This window comes from Opisthocomus hoazin, chromosome 6, assembly GCF_030867145.1.
Source record: "Opisthocomus hoazin isolate bOpiHoa1 chromosome 6, bOpiHoa1.hap1, whole genome shotgun sequence".
NCBI classification, from domain to species: domain Eukaryota; kingdom Metazoa; phylum Chordata; class Aves; order Opisthocomiformes; family Opisthocomidae; genus Opisthocomus; species Opisthocomus hoazin.
This window is the reverse complement of record NC_134419.1, coordinates 12,714,213-12,736,808: the sequence shown is the minus strand read 5'-3', so window position 1 is coordinate 12,736,808 and position 22,596 is coordinate 12,714,213. Positions and strand designations below refer to the sequence as shown.

Here is a 22,596-nt window from a genome sequence, read left to right as displayed (position 1 = left end):
ATGGACCCAGCTGCAACTGAATGTTTGCCATTCTGATAGAACAACAGCAGTCACAGTTAGCAGTAATCTGTTTTCATGGGAATAGGGTTTACTCTTAATTTTTTTTCACTGTTTGAGTCCACACTGATGATGGCCTGTGGTAGACAGGAGATGCACCAGCTTGGAAGGTAGTTCTTCACCTTTGGACAGGCATCCAAAGCCTGGATTGGAAGTGTGCACTGTACATTGGGAGGCCAGAAGAAAAAGGGGCTGTATTGGGATCCCAGGACAGTACTTACTAGCAAATTCCAGTAGTGTCAGTGCTGCAAGCTGTGACATCAGTGAGCAGTTCCTGGTCACTGAAGGTGGACAGGCTAATCGGCTTACATTTCGCAGTTAAATTTGTTTCAGACAGCATCAGCTACTATTCCTAAAGTTGTCTTTGGTAGTGATTTTGTTAGTGGTGGTTGGTTTGGGTTCTGTTTGGGACTTATTTTGTTTGTTTGTTTAAGGTAAAGCATGCCTGGCTAGAACATAGCTGCCTAATACGTGACTAACAGATGTGAGGAGTCATCCCTAAGGATTACTGACTCTTGCTTCTGTAAAGGCAAAGAAAACACTTCAGAATAATTTGGAAACTGTTTGGCTTGCCAGATGCTGTCTCATAAAACACTGATCCAAACCAGGCTGCATTTTGTGCATCCGGGCACAAATACAACACGCTTACGTGTTTGGTAACCTGACATACGGATTTGTCTTCTGCAGCATCCCCAAGCATCGCATAGGAACAAAAAGGCACAGGGTCTGCCTGGAAGTGCCTCAGGAGGTGAGTGAGAGCGAGGCCTTCCCCAAGGAGGAGCTGAGCTCTGCGCAGTATGGAGCAGAAGTGGCAGAGCCACGTGAGAGACCTACAAGTGAACTTGTGCAGCAAGGCGAACAGGGGCCCAAACTTCCAGGTAACTGTGTGTCAAGCTTCATCCTGGTATGAGAGGACACGGTAGTATTCTTCAGGGAGAGAAGCTGCTAGAGCTGAATCTGGGGCACTCTCTCATATGATGCTAGTCAGTAGGATGTTGTCACGTGCAAAAAAGCAGACACTAGTTTATCAGAGTCATGGTGAGCACTTCAGAAATTTGTTGTCATGAGACTTGAGATGTTATCATTTGATTTTTTCAAGACCAGAGGGTGCATCTAGAACAATTTTAGGTTGTGCTCTGTAGTTAAGTTTGTTTGACAGTTCTGCCACTGGTTTGAGTAAATGAAATAACCACAGCTTCAGTTGTTAGCTTTTGTGGCCTATCTGTGGATAGCTCCCCAGTGAGAATTATATAAAAACAATGCTGGGGGAGAGCAGAGGTACAGGCGACCATCTTACAGCTACTCCAATGACTGACTGACCAGGTAGGTCACAGGGATGTTGCCTTTTGGATGAATTAGAAGGAGCAGGAGGTATTGCATGAGACTTTTTTAAGAAGATGGTGTTTCTAGCCTTTGATTTTTGTTTTTATTTTGTCTGTATGCATACAGAGATGTGTTGGATGCCTCAGTAGTCTAAGGTCCTCTGTATCCCTGTTGTGTCATGTGACCTGTTTACAGAAATTGTGTAGTAAAACATACGCATACTTCCTGGTATTGTGGGTCTGGTATGCTGTATAGATGTTTTAATTGTAATTTTGTAATCAATAGGCTGGAGGAAAATTAATGTGGCTTGTAATGGGTCAGTTATCCTTGCTCTTAAGGAAGAACCAAGGAGCCACTGGAACAACTTAAGAACTGGGCAAGAATACTTGATGCCTCCCTCTAGGATTCTGTTTTCCAGCCCCTTGCAACTTGTATTTAATAGTCTTCTATTGGTTTGTGGGTTTTTATTTTTCTTCTGTTAAGTCTCCCATGAACTGATGCAACCTCTTACCCACAGCAGCAGTGGGTGGGAGTTGGGCTGTTTAGCTACACTCTGTAAAAGGATCATCTCAGTTTATTTTGAACTCACTCTCTGCTAGTTTTGTTTGATATACGCTAGTCCTTGTACTGGAAGAGGCAATTAACAGATGCTTTTATTGTCTCTCTCTCTCTAAGCTACCCATGATTTTATAGGTGTGTGAATTAATTATCTACTCTTTATATGACTTAATGTCACTTTTTTGTGTGTAGAAGTTTGCTTTCCTGTTTGCCTTTGTGCAAATGGTTGCACAAATGTTCTCTCTGCTGCCCAGACTTTAGAAAGAGTCAGTATATCCTTTCTTCTAGATCGTGTGGACTCAGCCAAATTTGAAGAACTGAAAACAGTGAAGCTTGAGGAAGAAGAAGAGCAAGAAGCAGCTGCGTTGGATCTCTCCATTTCACATGCTTCAAATTCCAGTTCTGTTTTGATGACTTCGAAGCAGGGTGCAACTTCCAGCGTTCAGCCCAGCTCACCTGCGTGTTCTGGTGGTTCTGACTCTGAATCGACTGATCCGTTGGCAAAACAAACTCTTCCTGGGCCAGCTGGGGTGCTTACAGTCCACAGTTATGCTAAAGGGGATGCCAGCGGATCTGACAGTGAACAGACTTCAGGAAAGAAAGCCAGTGCCACCGCCAGTGTGAATGAACAAGAACTGGCAGAGGTATGAGTGTCAGGAGTACTGAAAGCTTGAGGGCTGTGTTACATGGTCGTGATTTCCTGTGACAAAACTTCGTATCTGTGCAAATTACGTCTTCGTTCCACTGTGGTTTGCATAACAGGTTACTTCATTGTTAATGTGTTTTTTAATGCCTATGGGTTTTGCTAAACAAACAAGAATTAAGATGAACGTCTTTTACCGCTTCTAGAAAATATGGAGATCCCTTGTTTTGAGAACTTCTCTAAATTATTTAAGTACTTTAAGGGAAGAGATAGCTTGGTGGTTTTGACTTGGTAGTGTTACAGGCTGATTCAGGTCCTTTTGTAGTAATGGACAGCTATTAGTACCTAAAATGAATCTAGTTCAATCCAGCCTTTAGTACAAGCACATTAATATGTTTGAGGGTTTTTTGAATATAAAATCACTTACACGTGTACATCTATGTGTCCCTTTTAAAAAAAGAAATGGTGGAACAATAGTTGTTGTTTGGGAGAATGTAAATCTGAGTGTTTAAGAACTGCCAATGTTTTGTTAGACAATCCAAGAGAAGTCTGTAATAGTTAAAATCTTATCTGGGGATGTCTTTTCAAATTACTTTGTTTCCCTCTTTAAATCTATGTTTAGAGAATGGGAGGCAAATAATGAGTATGTCTTCGAAATTCAGGAATCACAGAAACGGAACAGCAAATGGGCAAATCTGTTGATAATTAAGCTGAAACTGAGAAAGAGTTCTCGTAGATATTTAAACTAAAGAAGTTCTGTTGCTGATACTGATGTCTCCGTTGCATGCTCCATACAGGGAAAAGGTGAAATTTTGAATGGATATAGATCATTTTCCCCAGTATGGTGTATTTCAAAACAAATCTGCCATCAGGTGGTAACTGGGAATGCTAATTTCTATTTGAATAAAAGCATTTCTGTTTCTTGGAAGTCTTGTATCCAACTCCAAGTAGGAAATCAGAGATAATGATTGTTATGCTCTGTTCTTGCTTCTTTTATGAAAAGAAGAATTTTGAAAAGATGTAAGATACATTTAATCTAAGATTGCTTCTGCTCCTAGAGGAATAACAAATGCAAAAAAAAAAAAAAAAGGTAAAAGGGGAGTTCTTATCTACAGAGAAACTTCCTGGGCTATTAAAATGATTGCCTGTATTGCCTTGCTTGTCAGGCTAGTAGTAGTTTTATCAGTGTGTCACTTGTTTTTACATAAGGCTAAGGGAAGATGAAATAACCATTGTTGTAGTGTCCTTCTTCCAGTCTGTCTGGAAAGACATCAATGCAAATAATAAGCAGAGAGAATGAAATTTTCCTTCATTTAAAATCAGGCTGTTAGTTTGAGATGACAGTGAACTCTGCAGTTTCATTTTATTATTTTTTATTTTTAAATTTGGAATTTTTAAGTTGAGGTACAAACTGAGGGTTCTCCAGAATGCATGAGATTTCTTATCGTAGCTCTTCTATGTTGAACCATTCAACTTGTATTTCTGTGTTTCTGTCTTTTACACAATTCTTATATAAACAGACTTGCATGAAAAGCTACACTGAGACCTGTGATTAGTCTCTATTCTAATGGCTCAAAAGAGCTCGTACAGCTCTATCTGGTTTTCCCTAGCAAAAGTGCTGCAAGATGTTCTTTCAAAAACTTAGCTAGTTTAGAGCTGAAGTTAGTTTTTTAGAAATAAAATCTTGGAAGCATATGTGCATTTTGTGGAGGTTACTTTAAGCTGAAAATAAATTCATTTGAAAATAATGTCAAAACAGCACGTGCTAATTGATGGCTGAATTGCTTCTCCTTGTCCAGGTAGCAAAGGAGTACATAAGATCAATGAAGGAGAGTAAGAAGTCCAAGGGCCGTCGCCAGCCGTTGAGCAAGCTCCCACGCCACCACCCGCTCTTGGTTAAAGACTGCATTAGTGATGACGGTAAGTATGCCTTGTGCTCCTTGTCCAACTGTAGAGAGGGTCTCAGCTTCTGGGGGCAAGGTGGGATATTCCATTGAGTAAGTGGTGATAAACAGGAGTCAGCAAGTGACACTGCTGCGTCCTAGACAAGGTGCTTATCTCATTTTTTTGTGCTTGCATCATTAAACTTCTCTTGAATTGTGTCTTCTTTCTTTCCTGTTCCATTCTCAGGAAAATCACAGCTGTGAAAGGAAAATTAAGCCACACCAGAGACTGTTGCATAATTGCATCTGCCTTAGAGAATTGCAGTAATTGATATAACTATTCATGATTAAAAAACAAACAAACAAAAAATCACCCTAAAAAGCCCAGCACCAGATTCTTTGGCTGACAGCCTTAGTCGTGACGTAATATGGAGCTGGTGCTGTTCTCACCCAATAAGCCTATCTCGTGTCTGCACAATTGCTTGATTGGTAGAAGCCTCTTAAAACGGAGACCAAGTTACTGGCTCCCATCATTCTTCTGTAAATTTGATTTCTGGCAGTCTTTGTCATCTCTGTTCATAACTTCTTGGCTTACTTAATTTCATTTGCAAGAAGGGTATCTATAAAAGAACATGTGATCACTGAGTTAATGATCTATTATCGCAGAGGCATCAGAGCAACTGACTCCTGAAGAAGAGGCTGAGGAGACAGAAGCATGGGCCAAGCCACTCAGCCAGCTGTGGCAGAATCGGCCACCAAATTTTGAGGCTGAAAAAGAATACAATCGAACCATGGCTCAGCAGTCTCCTTACTGTGCTGTTTGTATGCTCTTCCAGACATACCAGGTATGTAGACCAAGTCTGTAAATGTTACCATAGAGATACATTAATAGGTTGCTGCTGTGATACATAGGTTTAAAAATGTCAGTTTACATATTGCCAGTTAACAAAAGCTGTGTCAGTGTTGCAGCCTTCCCAAGGAATCGTTCCGGGAGAGTGCAGTTGGGTCAACCTCACCACACCTGTGATGAGCTGCATGTGGGTTCCTATGGGCTTGCTCCGCTGTTCGGCAGAAGCTTTTGTGTCCTGTGGCTTTTGCTAGAACTGCAGAACGGAGCTTGAATGTTGCTGGAGCTAAGATCCCATTTGTCCTTTCCAGACTGACACCTTCACTTCTTCACGTTCTTAAAAAGCACTTCAAGTCCACTCATAGCATGTGGTCTTTGGGGAGCTGGCAAGGAAGAAAACCTTTTACTTAAAAGGCTTTAGGGGTGTGTTTGTGGATGGCATAAATAGAAAGCTGTCTCTTCTTGCAGTATATCCGTATTGACAGTAGCTATGGCGTGTGAAAACATGCTGTGATGAAGCGCGGCTGTAACAATGCATAGCCCATTGGGATGGGCTGCAGAATCCCGTTGTTGTGTTGACTAAATGCCCAGGCAGGAATTCCACTCTGAATCTTTTGCTGTGCCTGAGATAAGTAAATTCAGGGTAGCTTGGATAGTTGTCTGATTGTGTGTTCCACCTGCAACTTACAGTTTGCTGCTTCCCATATGCTAAGTGTGTTTGATTCATTTGAGATAATGGTATGGTTATGATGGCACTAGAAACACGTTCACCACAGTTTTGGAAATGAAGACCTCAAATTTTTGTTGAGGGTTTATACTGCATACGGTTCCTAATTTTGATCTTGCTATTTTTCCGTGAGAGTAGGTTCTTGTTAGGACTGGAAATTCTACATAGAAGCTGCATAGTACATGGGGATTTCTCTGCTCCTGACAGTGTATAAAGTTAACAATTTGAGGACAGTTTAAATTCTGTTAACTTCTTTTTTGAGTTCTAAATGCCGTTAAGCAGAAAACTCTAGCTACAAGTTTTCAAATGTCTGTGTACAGCAGACAGCGAAGGAGAAACTCTTCCAAGATTTGAGCTGTGGTTAGGATCTTTGTTCCAACTTCAGAAAGTCTATTGCAAGTCTGGAAACTCATTTCAGTTACCCATTCAAATAAAAAATTGGCACAAAATGCCAGACAAATATTCACTTTTCCTTAGTGAAGAAGAAAAGTATCTAGCTACTTGGAAAAAAAAGTCTGATTTTCTTCAGCTGCTGTGCAGATTTCCCTCAGTCATTTAGTCTTTTGCTTGACGTGCAATATTCAGTGTAAATCAGTAAGTTTTACAGCATCTGAATAAACAGGAATTGCTGAAAACAAGTCAGTTTTATTCCAACTGTGATGCTTACCTGGACTTTTTGTCCTGCCTTTTGATGCACAGTAGGAGGGACAGTGCAGCTTCATTCTGCTACTGCAATTTCTGCTTATAATATTTTCAAAAGATTAGGCAAGCTACTTTTGTGGTGGCTTATGGGGTACAAAGTATGCTTTGAAACATTTCTTCAAAGAGAAAGATTCATTCCTGTTTAGCTGTTAAGAAGGGTAACTTGAATGGAAGCATATCTCTCTAAACTTTACATATAATTGCTGTTTGGTTTGACATTGGTTTAGATGAGTAAATTACAAATTCTTAGCCTGAAAGTCTCCTGAGCTTTAACTGGGAGACTATGTTTTTAGTCTGCTTATTTCCCAGGAACAAATTAGTTTCAAAGCCCACTAGACTTGTTCAGAACTATCCTAGGAAAAAGTAATGGGGATTTCAGTAGGTAACTATTTCTGTGATTATAATCCTCCCACATTGAGGTAAGATAAATGTACAGTGTAGGATGGCGGTGTGATGATCCCCTGTGTTAGGGGGTGGGGGGATGCAGCAGAGGTGTTGCCCACAGAGCACAAGGTGGGCTCGGTCATTCCAGCTCTTCTGTCAGAAGAGATGCAGTTTGATGTGTATCTTGTTGCTCGTTAGAGGGATGCAGTTCAGACCTTATGTTTAGCCATTTGGCTAGAAAATAATTTCATTCTGAAGCTGCAGTAGCTGAGGATTTTATAAACTTAACCATATTTTCACCTAACCTACTAACTCTTTAATCTTTCAGCACCTTCATTTTTTCTTTAAACTGGATTTATGTATGGAATAATGAGTAAGTAAAGATGATGTGAGATGGTTTTACTTGTAAAAATTAAATTTTCTATCTGTCCCTTATAGGCAGAGTGTGGAGGCAACAGTCAAAACTCTGGAGTAACTCCAGCTGCTGTGGATGGGAAGATTCGAACCAAACCCCTCATTCCTGAGATGTGCTTTACTACAACTGGCTGCAGCACCGACCTCAATCTTTCAACCCCTTACTTAGAGGAAGATGGAACCAGCGTACTCATCACCTGCAAGAACTGCCATGTCTGTGTTCATGCAAGTGAGTGCATCTAGACTTTGTCCTAAACTGTGGTGTTCTCTGTGGTAGGTCTGTGCACCGTAGCAAGCCTCTACCAGTCTATTTAATGTAGTTCAGCCTTTATCTGAACGGTATTTGCTTGAGTGCTGGCCACTGAAGTACAGAACTGGCTGCATGGATAACTTGAAATATACAGCAGCATCTTTAGGCTCGTTGATTTTAATTCCTGCTTTACTTCTGGGCCCTAGAGGAATGGGTCTGAGTTTAGGTAAGATCTTAAGTGAGATGTGTCTGTTCTAGGTTGTTATGGTGTGTCCCCTGACAAGGCCACTGAAGACTGGATGTGCTCCAGGTGTACAGAAAATGCCTTAGAAGAGGTAAAGTTTCTCATAAGAGTCTCACAGATGGAGTCTGGTACATCTGGGAACTTGCTACAAAGTTCATTTCCATAGTGTTTTGTTGGTTTGGTTTTTTGGGCTTTTTTTTATTCTCTCCTGTGAAGATAAGGCAATTTAAAGAATGTTTAGAAGCCAGGCTGTTGTATTTGGCGCTTTCTAACCATAGTTATATAATCCTTTTAACTAGTGCAAAGCTGCTGAGCTCACATGAGTGATAGAGATGGTGTTCTATAGGAGTGTGGGAGTAGCTCCATTGTCTGCCTTAATTTATGGTATTTCTAAAACAGAAGGTAACTTCTGTTAGTAACTAGAGAGGTGTGCACATGTGAAGAAGGCAAGAAGAAATTCCTCAGAAGGCTATGTAGGCTGTAGATCAGCAGAACGAGGCAACCTTTTGAATTGTATTTGCTCGTGTTTGTTCCAGATTCTTTTACACATCCTCAAAGGATATAGGGTATTGCAGTTGTAAAAGGAACCCCTAACAAACAAGTTGAACAAGTCTTCAGTGACAGGTCTGCTTGCCTTCAGCAGACCTGGAGTCTGTATTTGTTGCCCCAAGGGCAGCAGCTTTTGAGAGCTAAGGGGCTGAGTTAGCTCTCTTCTGACAGTGAAACTGTTTTATTCCTCTGGACATGAGTTTTGAGGAGGAAGTTCTGAAGCAAGTTCACTGCTCCGGACTTCGCTTTTTCAGCTAATGCTTTCTTCCTTGTGCCAGGACTGCTGTTTGTGTTCGTTACGAGGAGGAGCGCTGCAGAGAGCCAATGATGACAAGTGAGTGTTCCAGCTTTTTTGATCTTAAGGGAGAAGCTCAATTCCTGAGAAGCTGAGGGTAAGATAGTAAGGCCAGTGCCTGCATTTGGTGTAACGGCGTGACCAACAACACCTTTCACACTTTGTGTTCCTGGGGAGCTATGGTAAAGTGTATTCGTTGTGTTCACATGCAGCAGTTGTCATCTCTTCAGATAATGCCTCACTTTTACTCTGTTGATAGCAGCTGTGAATTGCTTGGCATTTTATAGTGCAGAGGAATAGTGTGCAGAGCTATAATGTACCACATAAAAATAAGGTTCCTGATGAGGTAACATCTCTTAGTACCTTCTCACAGAGGATTTTGATTTCTCTGTGTAATGTATGGTGGCGATGGAGGCAGAGGACAACCGTACCTTTAAGTAGCACAACATACTGAAATTTGGGCATATGAGCTGACACAGGCAGGACACAGGAACAACCACAAAACCACAGATGAAATGCAAGCAGAAAATTTATTTTTGTTACCTCGCGAACCTGGGGATCCCTGAAGCAGTGCCACGGCAGAGACACCCAGGCAGAGACACCCAAGCGGGAATGCAGGCACTGTGCATCTTGGTCCACGCTAGACGATCGCCGAACCTGCTGGTTTTTGCCTGTGTATATCAGGGATTCATGTAGGTGTGGTTTAGCACTGTGCTTTGGTCTTTACCACAGCCAGGCAGGGAGCTCAAGCATGTTGGATAGGCTGCCTCTGAATGTATCACAGGCCTGTGCTATCTAAACACAGATGTTCTGCTTGTGAAGCACACAAGACTAAGTGACCATTAGTATGTGTTATTCTACACCCCAGCTGCAAGTCACTTCAGCGTGTTTGCAGTCCTCCTTGCCATTCTTCTGTTATTTTCCCACATTCCACCCCCTCGCTCAAGAGACCACTTCTGCTGGGGCTGGCAAAGCTGGAGGTGTCTGTTTGAGCTTGTGGGGTGTAGTGCAGCATAATTTAGAGGCACGCAATAAACACATATAGAATAAGGAATAAATGTATCTCTACAATAATGCTTTGAATCAGGTGTCCCATTCATCCTGTCAGAGAATTAAATCGCTCAGCCAGCCAGGCGCTGCCAGCAGATTGTTACATTGGATGCGTTAAGTGCTGGAGATGTTGAATGTTGGCCTGTACACTGGCTGATTCATCAGTTATTTTGAAGCAACCCATGCCTTCAAAATCGGAGCAGCGTGTATGGTGTTGTAGAAGGAAACAGTCCAGTGCCAATCGATTTTGTAATGTTCATTGGCATACGATTGTTACCTACTTGGGGAAAAAATAGCAATGAGGAACATTAATATCAAAAGCACTTAGCGTAGTATAATTCTTAATACAGCTCCTGGGGTTGGCACGCCCATGAAACACGTTGTCAAAAGATCTGCAGCTGTTAATCCTCTCTTAGTACAAAAGGCATATGAATTAGTTACAGTAGAAGCCAACCACATCCAACTATTTATGTTGATCTTGCAGAAATGTATCCAGGGCATGTGCCTGTAGTACGAGACTACAAAGCATGACAAGCCAACCTGTGATAAGGGAGGAAAACTGGAGTATCATCTCCTTCCACTAATACATATGGTGTAGCTCCAGCTCCTTCAGCTAATATCACTCCAGGTTTGAAAAGCTGATGTGGCGTAATTGCCAACGCAGAGTGGAAACCTATGGTTTACGCTCTTTCAGATTAAACTTCAATTCAACATTGGGTTTGTGACACCAATAACACCATTCCAGTGCTATCTCTTCTACATAAGGCACAGGTATTCATCAAAAATACCAGAAATACAAGAACTTGAAAATCTGTTATCAACAAAGGATGTAAAATAAGAGCAGAAGTTGGGGTAGAGAACCATATGGCCTTCTCAGGGGTTATGATATGAATAGTCACGTCTATACGAATAGGTTGCGGTCTCACCACTCAATCCATTGGTGTAAACAATTCCACTTCCCCTGTAGTTATTTTGGGAGAGATACCATCTGGAAGAATTTCAATCCTCACCATGTTTGTACTGAAGGTGTTGTAATATGACCATGGGGTGTATGAGTATTCTGGCTGTTTAGCAAAAAAAACTCCTTTAGTAAGATGTGAACTCCAATGTTAAGAAGTTTTAGTACCAGTTAGCTTTTTTAATTGTTCCTTCAACATCTTGTTCATTCTTTCAGTCAAGCCATTAGCTTGGTAGGCAGTGTGGAATATCCAATCTGTCCCTAGGCCTTGCGCCAAGTCTTGGACACTATGTCCACTAAAGTGTGTTCCTTGGTCACTTTGTATTTCATGAGGAGGTCGGTATTGATGAGTGAGTTGTTCTAGTGCTTGAATTGTGAAACAGTCCTGACACTGTATCCGCAGCAGTGAATACATATCACCAGCCCCTGGACGGGGGCAGGGGGCCCATGCAATCGACCTGCCAGGTATTCAAGACCCATTGACCCCGTTTTATCTTTCACGTGGCCTGTATAATGTCCTTAAATGTAGCTGCATACAAATAGTACAATTAGGTGCACATACTTTATAAATATGTAATGGCTATCAGAAAGAAAGCATTAGCAAGACCTATCACCACCTTCCAGGGTTGTAAATTTTTGCTGATTTTTCTTCCATAAGAGTAACCATGTCTGGTACCGTAACTGCAAGTGTGGAGGAGTGACTTTATTCAATTGTCTATAATCTACAGTCATTCTCCATGTGCCATCTGGTTCTCAAACAGGCCAAATCAGATTGGTAAAAACAGTCATGGTTTACTTAACGATTCCCACTTGAAGTGCCTGAATGGTTTGAGTAATTTCCTCCTCTACTGCTGGAATATGATACTGGTTTACAGTTTCCTCCTTAGTAGACATGGGCAGCACAACAGCATCCCACTTTGGGAATCCATGCAAGACAGTTACAGATCGAATAGCAAATCCTAATTGTGAGGTCCTGAAGCAGAAATGACCATTTAAGGTTTCAGCTGTTTGTCCAGCCAACTCATCAATACCGAAGCTGCATTTTGATGCTTCTTGTTACTGCTGCCCTGTCCGGATTGAATCCCGTAATCAACGCATGAGCCATTGCTGTTATTGAAATGTTTCCAGGCACAGCAGAGTAGGATGATAAGCGGTACAGCAAGCAGCGAAGGCAAAAAGCAGGACTCTTAACATACAGTAAGGCAAGCAAGCCCCAGGGCAAGCACAGAAGCCTGCTGCTTAATAGCTAAACAGCAGTAGCAACTATAAATTTGGTGTAACACATTCCAGTCAAACCTGTTGTTATCTTGAACCCTTCATGCCCCATGCTGGGCACCAAAAAGGACTGTCTTGGTTTAAACTGGCTGGCAACTAAGCACCAGCCAGCTGCTCACTCACTCCCCCGTGCCCCCCCACCCCATCTATTAGCAATATACTCTATCAACCATTCTACAGTATCTTGCAACCCGTGGCACTGCTCTGCCTGAGTAGTAATTACTACTTGCGCAATTGCGTTTTCATCTTGTGAAGTCCCAACTTCCTTTTCCAATTCTCCCATGTTACTCTGTAATGCAACAACTTCACGGTCCAGAGCTCTAAGACCAGCAACTAATAACCATCCCAATCTTCCTGCTCACTTGCGGTAAGAATCCTATGCTGCTTTCCATGGCAATCCACGTGTAGCCGTTTCAATTGTCTGGGCAGTAATCACTGTCCCATCATTTATTGCAGGCCGTGGTTCCAGCAGAGCCAGTGTAGCCAGGAAGGTGGCCGCAGGGGTCCAGTGCTCAGTACTGGCCCATCCTGGAATACGGGGAGTCACTGTTGTGACCTCCCCAGTCCCTGACTTTTTTGCCAGCCAAGGCATGCTTGTTCCTGGATCCTGCTGACTACACCAAATGTGTGTGCCAGCACAGGCAGGACACGGGAACAACCACAAAACCACAGATGAAATGAAAACAGTAAATTTATTTTCGTTACCTTGCGAAGCGGGGGATCTCTGAAGCAGCACCCAGGCAGAGGCACGCAAGCAGGAATGCGGGCACTGTGGAGCTCGGTCCACGCTAGAGGATTGCCGAACCTGCTGTTTTCATGTATATGTAGGAGGGATTAATGTAGGCATGGTTTAGCACCGCGCTTTGATCTTTCCCACAGCCAGGCGGGGATCTCAAGCATGTTGGACAGGCTGCCTCTGAGTGTATCACAGGCCTGAGCTGTCTAAACACAGATGTTCTGCTTGTGAAACACACAAGATGAAATGACCATTAGTATGATACATGTGTTATTCTGCACCTCAGCTGCAAGTCACTTCAGCCTGTTTATGGTCCTCCTTACCATTCTTCCACTATTCTCCCACATCAGGATACCTGTGCAGCAAGTACACTGCCTACAACTGCCTGTCCTGTGTCCTTTGGTGTGCTGGATCGTCTGAACTTGCTTGATGCAAAATAGCAGTGGGACAGACTTTGTAGCACCATGGAGTGGCTGAAACTTGGCCTCCAAAAATTTTCTGACGTCATGTGGAGCCTCAGCCTCTTGGTCATGATCTCAAAAGTAGTTCAGTAGTGACTGAGCATTTGCTGTGGGGGACAGGTTTGTGAAGGAATAAACTCACCAGGCGGGCTTTTGTAATGCGGGTATGCAACCAACAGAAGCCACACTAAATTGCTCTCCTGTTAAGCCTGTTGGTAGTAGATTGGAAGTATGAAGAAGTCTTGGTTTTGCCCCACATATACTGGGTTACTAGTAGTAGGAAGGAAGATTACACTGCTGATTCTCGGACACATGGTTTATATGGCAAACTTCAACAGAATTGTATTTACTTAAACTCCAAAGCATTCTCTGTTGGCCTGATGGATAATTTCTTTCTTCCCTCTTCTGTCCTGACAGGTGGGTTCATGTGATGTGTGCTGTAGCTGTACTGGAGGCAAAATTCGTGAACATTGCAGAGCGGAGTCCCGTAGATGTTGGCAAAATCCCCCTGCAACGTTTCAGACTGGTAAGGATCACCTGTGCTTTACTGGTGAGGTTTCAAAGTATTTCTGCAGTCCATTCAGAATCTGGGAGACTTTGCTTATCCCTCCAACCCCAAGTCATCTCCTCTCCAGACTGAAGAATTTAATCTACTCTGTCCTTTGTGTGGAAAATGTCACTTGTCTCTGTTGCCATTTTTTTGAACCTTTCCCTGTTCTAGTATATGCTTACTCCGTTGAGGAGCCAGCAAGGGAGACACAATTTTCAGTATGTGGCCAATTACATTTATACAGTGGTGTAATGGTGGTATTTGTTTTGTTTGTTATTTTACTAATCCCTAGTATTTGACTTGCTTTATTGACAGTTATTGAGCCCCGAGGTGCTTCAGGATATGCAAGGCATTTGTTTAATGGGTGAATGTCTTAAGCAAGAAAGCAACTGTACTTAACTCTTCTCACAGCTCAGTGTTGTGGGTGGAAGTGATTTTTAACTACTTTGCATATGCTAACACATTACAGATAACATTCCTTCCTTACAACAGCCCATCAGTCCTAATCCAAGTGTCATTGGGTCACTGGTGGTAGCGATACAATTTTCACTGTTACTTCTGTGGGGATTGGGGTGGTTTTTTTGGTCTCTGGTCTTTGCCCATTATTCTTGTCTTGTTGCTCATCTCTGTGTAACTTAATAGCCAAGTGCTGAAAGTCCCTGTTGACTTTGGACCATTGTAGACTGATTTAATCCACGGTCTCCTGCTGCTGGCATCCTTGGGTCGCATGCTTTGCGCATGTTGAGATGGTAGATATTTAATTTATATTTTTCATCTATGGGGTTACTTTAAATTTATGAATTATTTCCTTGTCATAAACTAGAACTGGTAGTCTTCTGCTTCTTTTTAATCAGAAAGTAGCAGTGCTGTCACAGAGAGTGAATGGCACAGTATCAGACACTTAGACTAGCCCATTGTGTGGCGTAAAAGCTCGTACCAACCAATAACTTGTAGTTTCCTGTCCACAGAAATGCATCTTCTGCAAGAAACGAAGAAAGAGAATTGCAGGTTGCTGTGTGCAGTGCTCACATGGTCGGTGTCCCACATCCTTTCATGTTAGCTGTGCCCAAGCAGCAGGAGTCATGATGCAGCCTGATGACTGGCCATTTGTTGTCTTCATTACCTGCTTCAGGCATAAGATTCCATCTCAGGCAGAGGTGAGTAGATGTGTAATTCCCAGGATTTGAACTGCGGTATCTTGGAGGGACTGCAGAGTTTTAGGTTGTGTAATTCTTTTAAAACTTCATTGAAGGCTTGGATCTTTTAGAATTTTCAGTATAATCTAATGATGTTGGTCTTGGATTCTGATCTCAGCCTTGCTGCTGCTCGGAGTGATCTTTGTCAGGTCCTTTATTGTGTTTTGGTTTGCAGCCCAGAAGGACTGAGAGGATTACATCTCTCCTGTGACTGTTGTATTGAGGAGTAATAGTAGCGTTTATGCTGTGATATTTAATATGCAGGAGTTAGTGCTGGGAGTCCAGCAGGCTGCACGAGTGATCATAGAATTTCATGTTTAAGTGATTAGTTTATAAAGTTCCCATTACCCCTTTTAGCCATCAAAACCACAACAGTGTATCAGAGAATTCTTACTGTAAAGGCCTTTCATTGGTCTGAAGAATGAGAACTTAATTTACTAAGTAAATTAAGGACAGCAGCATCTAACAGAGTCAGCTTTAAGCATTTGAAATACCAGAGGCAGAACTTCTCTAAAAATGCTGCTGATGGTGTCTATAGTAGAGTTACTCACCTAAACTAAAATATTTTGCTTTCTTCTGTTCCAGGACCAGAGCTGTGGTCCTCAACACATTCTTTATTAAGTGATTGTGTAAAAAGTGATTTTTCTCTTCTCAGCGAGCTAAGGCTGCACTCCAGGATCTGTCACCTGGACAGATAGTCATCAGCAAGCACAAGAACGGTCGCTTCTATCAATGTGAAGTGGTCAGCCTTGCAAAGGAGACTTTCTACGAGGTCAACTTCGATGATGGTTCCTTCAGTGATAACCTGTATCCCGAGGACATCGTGGTATGTCCTGCAGTGGGGGTCTGGCCCCGGTAGAGGGCACATAATGCAAGTCAAGTCTTGCTACTGCAGAGCAGGCACACCAGGGGATTTGGCAATTGTTCCAGCCCTAGGTCGTGGTGTGACTGAGGTGTGCTGCAGGATGGCCTCAGGGGTGTTACACAAGACTGGCTTAACTGAGGGCACATAGGAACAGGTGAAACAGGCAGTGCAGCTAATCATCTGTGGCTGTTCAGCGGTGGCAGGTCTGAAGAAAAACTTGCTGGTGCTTGCATACCATTCCTGCATGAAGTACTTTGAAGTTGGGCTCACTGTTGGGATTTAAATACAGATGACAGATGGATGTCTCTCAGCCTAGTTCTCTGTCCCTAAAATGGAGTAATTGTTGGGGTGGTGTGCAGTGTGACTGGGATGGATTCCTCTGTGATTTGCTGAATCTTCACATGAGGAGGCTGCTTATCCTTCTTGTCTCTCCCACCTTCCTCCTTTATACTCTAGAGTCGAGACTGTCTTCAGTTAGGTCCCCCTGCTGAAGGGGAAGTTGTGCAGGTGAGATGGACAGATGGACAAGTTTATGGAGCCAAGTTTGTCGCATCACATGCCATCCAGATGTACCAGGTATTGTTGTCTGAAAATTTGTCATTCATAACAAGCTGATTGTGTTAACAGGGCTGTTCTCAAAGCCAGCAGAGCTATAGGGGAGTCACACTTAAACGCTACAGGGGAAGTTACTCAGTGTTGTCAGCAATGCCAGGTGCTGGTAACAGTTGCTGGAGTTACGAGCAAAGTGGTTGATTGCGGCTCTGTTTATATCTGGCTGCCAACTTGAAAGTGTCAGCTTCTGAAAAATTGCTGGTCTGCAGTTCTTCAGCAGACTCTGTTCCTGGAGCTTAAACTGCTTAAAATAAGTTTGGTTTTGCTTTTCTCTGTTTAGTGAGAGTGCACCATGCCTTGCATGCTTCCAAAAGGACGAATGTCCAGGCCACATTAAAGTGACCAGCCAGATTGTCATGTCAGGTGTTACAAGAATATCCCAGAACTTGCTGGGCTATTTTTACTGTCATGGGATTGGTGAGGTTTTGGTTAAAGTCTGTTGCAGTGTGCATACCTGCGTATGTATCATATAAAATTCAAGTGGTAGAAGATCATTTCGTGAGAGGCAGGCCCCTGTGGGGAGGAGAAGGCAAGTAGCAGTGGGAGTGTTCGAACTTCTGAGACTTCTGTGTTTCTTCTAGGTGGAATTTGAGGATGGGTCACAGCTGATGGTGAAAAGGGATGACGTGTATACTCTTGAAGAGGAGCTTCCTAAAAGAGTGAAGTCAAGGCTGGTAGGTAAACAGGGTGCAAACATCTACTGAAGCAGCTCATTCTAACTTAACTTGTCCTTGAACAGAAAGCTGAATGCATGGCAGAAAAAGATTACAATCTGATGCTCTGCTCAATGATTGTGAAGCTTGGTAGTTCATATGGCTACAAAAGCTAAGTGCTGTCTCACTCTGGAGAGACTTGACTTCTCCTGCTGCAAAGGCAGGAGTTTATAGCAGAGAGTCACTGGTTGGGACAACACGTTGATACCCTTTGGTGCCTGTATTTGTAGGTTTTTCATTGTGTATTCCCATTGCAAAGAATGGCCGAGTTCCTTCACTTACCCTTTGTTCTGAAAAGCTCCAAGTAGAGTGGCATCAGGAGAGCTGGACATTTTTTGAAGTTGTAAGATAATTCAGGTGGGAAAGGACCTCTGCAGGTCTCTGCTCCAGTCACCTGTTGAAAGCAGAGGTAGCTTTGAAGTCAGGCAGGGTTGCTCAGGGCTCTCTCCAGTCAAGTTTTTATAATCTCCAAGGATGGAGATCCCACAGCACCTTTGGGTTCCTGTTCTGTTGCTTGATGCTTCTGTCTATGAAAAACATAGCTGTGGAAAGCATGCTAAGGGTGTCCTGCTTTACAGCATGATCATGCACACCCTAATGCAGAACCTGTTGGCAGGCACACAGGATGTTAGAGGTTGAAGAAAGAATGTGTGATAGCTGAGTCCTGTGACCAGGTGTATAAACATGCCTGCTCCATAAGGCACAAAGTGTGCTAGACTGCTTGAAAGTTGCAACAGATGAGTGTGTTTATTCCTTTAAGAAAGTGACTGTGAACTGAAATTAGCTACTCAGTTAAATTTGAAACCTGTGGTTCTTTAGATCTCTGATTACAGTTCACTTAAACTTAACCCCAGACTTCTAAATCCAGTTTCTTATATATTTTTCTTCTTGTGTTCGGTCAGTTTTTGAAGAAGGCTGAATGTTCCCCAGTGTCCTGACTTGGTTCTTTCTGAGACGCAGTAGGAGGATGTGGAGGCAGGGATTTGATCTGTGTTCTAGTGACTAATTGTGCTTTTCCTTTCAGTCAATAGCTTCAGATATGCGCTTCACGGAGATCTTTGCAGAGAAGGAGGTCAGGCAAGAGAGGAAGAGACAAAGGGTGATCAATTCTCGCTACCGGGAAGATTACATTGAACCTGCGTTGTACCGAGCCATCATGGAGTAAGCACTGCCTGTGGCAGAGGAAGAAGATGCCCACCTCCCCCAAGGATTTAAATGCTCCAGTACAACAGGCCATATTTGGATGCTTCAAATCCAGGGTTTTTTTGTTTTGTTTCTTAAGGAAGTTAAAAAAGCTGATGCTCTGCAGTAGCTGAAAGGCAGCTGTTGGATAGTGAAACAGATCCCATTTGCTGAAGCTGATGCCTGCAGATTCCTGAAGTTGGGTCCTTACTGAATAAGCCAGCTTGGGGGTGTTGCTTTCATCTCGTCGAGCAGTCTTGCTTTTTTGTTAGAGACAATTTTGACAGGTGGCAAACTCTTTTGGGAGTTGTAGCCAGGAGTCTTGGCAGCTGCAGAATAGTACGATCTGTTGTTTTAATTGAATAATGTTCCTGATTTTGGGAGTCTCCCTTGTGAGCACACCTGGGCTTGAGCAGGCAGTATTACTGGTGCTTGAAATGGAACCTCTTTTTATATTTATATCCATCTTCTTGTCGCAAGCAGCTTCAGTCTCTTGTTTCTCAGCACCTCCTTTGTGAGGGTTGAGCTGTAGGCTGTTCAGATCCAAGCAGACAGGAGGTGCTTGTGTGAACAGGTGAAATGTGAAATTGAATCCTATAGGACAAGTTATTTAACCTTCCATTTAATATTTTTGTTCTGATACTCGTTTTGACTTACTTAATCATAAGTTTAACTGTAATAGTATGTGCCTCAGAATCAACAAAATCTGTCTGGAGCCCTGCGCAGTGCAGCCTTCTAACAAGAATAGGCATTCAGCTCTCAATGGACATTCAGCTCCCAAAGAGTTTCTTTTGAGTTTCAGCTCCCTCTAAGGCAATAATGACCAAAGGGACAGAGTCCTCGCTCTCCCTTCTTGGAATTCAAGCATCACAGTGTTGGGGATGACAGGGCAGCGGTGCCTGAAGCAGTGCAGTACCTCTTCTGTGGCAGCACTGTCTGTCGTGTGGCCGCAGGCTTTCGCTTACAATATTGGGTCTGAGACAGATAAAGCATGCACTGAACTGTATGTATTACTGAAAGGCTGTGCAATGCTCTTCCAAAGCAGGAGTGCTGCTGTGTTGCTGTCTGGCAAAGGTTACTGCAGCATTTTTTATGGAGTATTAGTAGGGCACGTCTCAGCTGTGTTGGAGAGAATTTGCTACTCCAGCAATAGGAATCTGAGTTAAGCTGGGTAGTAGGTGTACCAGGAAGATGTGCCAACTTGCTTCTAGTAATTTAAGCGTTAACACACCACAGTAGGAGCCATGTAAATACATGTTCCTTTCCCATTCTGTAGGAAAGGGATGTTAGGCCATGGAGCAGATTGGCCACCTTTTTGCATGGAATGATGGGGTGACTTTTCCTGCTGGAGAAAATGATGGTTACATGTTCTCCAGAAACAGTTCAATAGGAGAATTTTCTAGTGAAACAGACCTAATGCATCCCTGCTTCTATAGGGACGTGGCAATGTGTCTGCAAAGTTTGGATTTGTAACTTTTTTCCTTTTGTTACATAGAAACGCTATAAACCAAACTCTTCTGAAACCCCGGTGCATCAATTTGTGATTAGCAATAAAAATGTAGTATTGTGTAGTGATACAACTCTTGATCAGAAAAGAAATAAACTACAACTTTTATAAAGAAAATCTTACTTATCCCTACATTTTAATAGGGTCAGGAGGCTGATATGAGTAGCAAATATTTGCACAAACACTGTTTTGCATAGAGGTACACTGTTCCATTTCTGTGGTGGAATACCTCGTTCATCAGTATTGGAAGGCTTAAACAGATTCTGAAAGGAGATAGTGGCTTTCCATTGTGGGTTTTTTTCTTTTTCCCATGTCCAAAACTCCTGGTCTCAGGGTATTAAACCTCTTTCTGATGGATGGGATAGTTGGCTTGATAAAACTAGGGTCTGTTAGGACCAGAGTCTAGTAGCTGCAGTTACTCTGGTCTAGGCAATGGGAATGAAATTGCACTTTGAAGTCTTAGCTTGCATGTAGGCCTCTCTGAAGGGACATGCTGTGAGCAAACACGGAGAAGAGCTGGCAGGGCCTTAACAAACTTGCCTCTGTTCTGTCAGCGTATCTTAAGATTTGGTATTAACTTCTCATAGGCTGAACAGTACCTGTATATCACTGAAAAACGTACTTTTCATATCATCTGCCATTCTCCCGCCAGAGAAAAGGTGCCTGTATTCAGGCTTTCTTCCCAAACTGCCATATAACTTCAATGCACCTTTTAGGTGCCATGTGCTACCTGTGGTGCAAACACCTGGCTCAACAGCTGGATCCTGAAATGATGACATAGTATGAAACGGCTGGATTTGTTTCAAGTGCTGTTGTTCAAGTGCAGCAGGTTTTGCCACCCACCTCTAACAGTCTTGAGTGACTTCCAAGAGCTCCTATGCCTGGTATTTGTTCTGGAAGAGGAGCTTTGTTATGCTGCGTTTTCTGCGGGCCCCAGATTTGCTCTTGTCAGTTGGCTGCACTGTGTTGGAAACCGCCGCCATCCTGCACTCTTGAGACAAAGGGCCTTCCCAACGTTCCTGTCAGTTCTTGTGCTGCATCGTTCAAACGTGAGCATACTTTACCTGCTGCAGTGATTGAACTGCATTTTGGCTTTCCTCCGTGAGCTTAAAATTGGTGACCCTGATGTTTGAGGGGTCTATGTTATTTGATTTTGCAAAAGCAATTGGGTTTATACCTTGAAGTATGACAGGTAGCAATAAAAGCTCTTTACAGAGCAGCTGTCTCAAAGGTACATATGCTTTCCGTTACCTGTACTTTGATCTTGACTGATAATTATTTTCTCCAGTGGTTTGTTTTTGCAAGTGTATTTGTCCCTGTTACAGCATCATTCCAGTGAGGGCAAAGTGCTGCCGGAGTGTCAGCTAGGCAGATGCTTCCTGAATGTGTTCAGCAGGAAGTCATGCTCCGTATGCCCCACGGGAGCTCTGGTGGCCCGTCGTTGGGTCCGTTGCATGGGATGCTGCAGGCAGTAGACCTCCTCACTTCTCTTTCATGAAGCTTCCATTTGTGACTGGTTCAGGTTGGACCCATAAAAAGCATTTTTAGTATAGTGGCTTGCCCTTAATTCAGGATGAGGTTGGCAAGCCAGTGATTACTTTTTATAAGGTTTAAAAAGGTGACTGCATTCTTTGTAAAGCACCTGATTGCAGTGATGTTTCTGCCTGCGGCTGGACTTCTAGGAGACCTTTCTCCATCAGCAGACCCCTCAGATGACCAGAGACAGTGCCGTCAGTAGTAGGACCCATTCTCCTTGCTCCTTCTTTCTCTTCCTGGGCGTTTTGAGTTGGATTGAATGGATTCTGCACTGTTCGAGGAGTGTAGCTACGTATCTGAAGGCTTCCATGCATCTCTGTTCTTCCATTCTCTAACTGGGCTCCTGTTGTCTGACATGTCTGCAGTTGTGCTTGTTTTTTTAATGCAAACATGGGATGAAATCAAGACTCTGGTAGCCTGTATGTTGTTTTCAATTTGATCAAGTAATAAATCTAATTTCAAAATGGACAATCTGTAGACTAATTTAAGAACTAAAGCAATGTAACTTGGAAATTCTCATCATGCTTCTAATGTTTCCATTAGCGTTATTGCTTTCTAATGCTCATCCCCTTAATGCTTATCCAGTGAGTTCTCAGGTGTCTTTCAGAGACACTAAACAGAGTCCCATCATTTAAGGACTTTGTCCAGCATTGCTGTTCAGCTAGAACAGAGTCGTCCCTCCTCACTGAGGTACAGACCTGAGGCATCTGCAGTAAGAGCTGAGCTGCCCGAGGTTCCCTCTGTAGCCGAGAGTGGCAGTGCCAGAAGAGGAGTCATCAGAAAATCTTACCTGGGTGCAGAGTCAAACAGCTCTGTTCTTCACTTCAGTGTTGACTCTTGAATTTCACAGTGCTGGTTAAGACTTGCTGAACTGGCAGGCAGGGAAAGGAGAGTCTTCTGCCTTAGCTCAGGGATTTTTGTTACTGATACACTGAGTGACCTTGAGTAGATTGCTTATTCATTGTAGTATTATTTCAGCCCATATCTTTGGAGTCTGAAGTGCCAGGTATTCCTGGAGACAGTTTTTGTGGTTTGGGAACATGTTAATGTCTCCTTTTCCCTGGCATTTGTAGACATTG

General features: G+C 43.0%; 1 protein-coding gene across 2 annotated transcripts in view; it reads left to right on the top strand.

The window, feature by feature from the left end:
* The window catches only part of KDM4A (lysine demethylase 4A), a 29,661-nt gene extending 7,673 nt beyond the window's left edge, over positions 1-21,988 (top strand). For both annotated transcript variants that reach the window (XM_075424679.1, XM_075424680.1), the window contains exons 10-22: positions 745-935; positions 2,227-2,582; positions 4,381-4,501; positions 5,131-5,309; positions 7,563-7,767; positions 8,047-8,123; positions 8,860-8,915; positions 13,774-13,882; positions 14,875-15,063; positions 15,758-15,928; positions 16,424-16,543; positions 17,161-17,253; positions 18,317-21,988. In XM_075424679.1, the coding sequence (XP_075280794.1) occupies positions 745-935; positions 2,227-2,582; positions 4,381-4,501; positions 5,131-5,309; positions 7,563-7,767; positions 8,047-8,123; positions 8,860-8,915; positions 13,774-13,882; positions 14,875-15,063; positions 15,758-15,928; positions 16,424-16,543; positions 17,161-17,253; positions 18,317-18,457 (2,008 nt within the window). In that variant the 3' untranslated portion in view covers positions 18,458-21,988. The remainder of the gene's footprint in view (positions 1-744; positions 936-2,226; positions 2,583-4,380; positions 4,502-5,130; positions 5,310-7,562; positions 7,768-8,046; positions 8,124-8,859; positions 8,916-13,773; positions 13,883-14,874; positions 15,064-15,757; positions 15,929-16,423; positions 16,544-17,160; positions 17,254-18,316) is intronic.
* Positions 21,989-22,596: the final 608 nt, after the last annotated feature.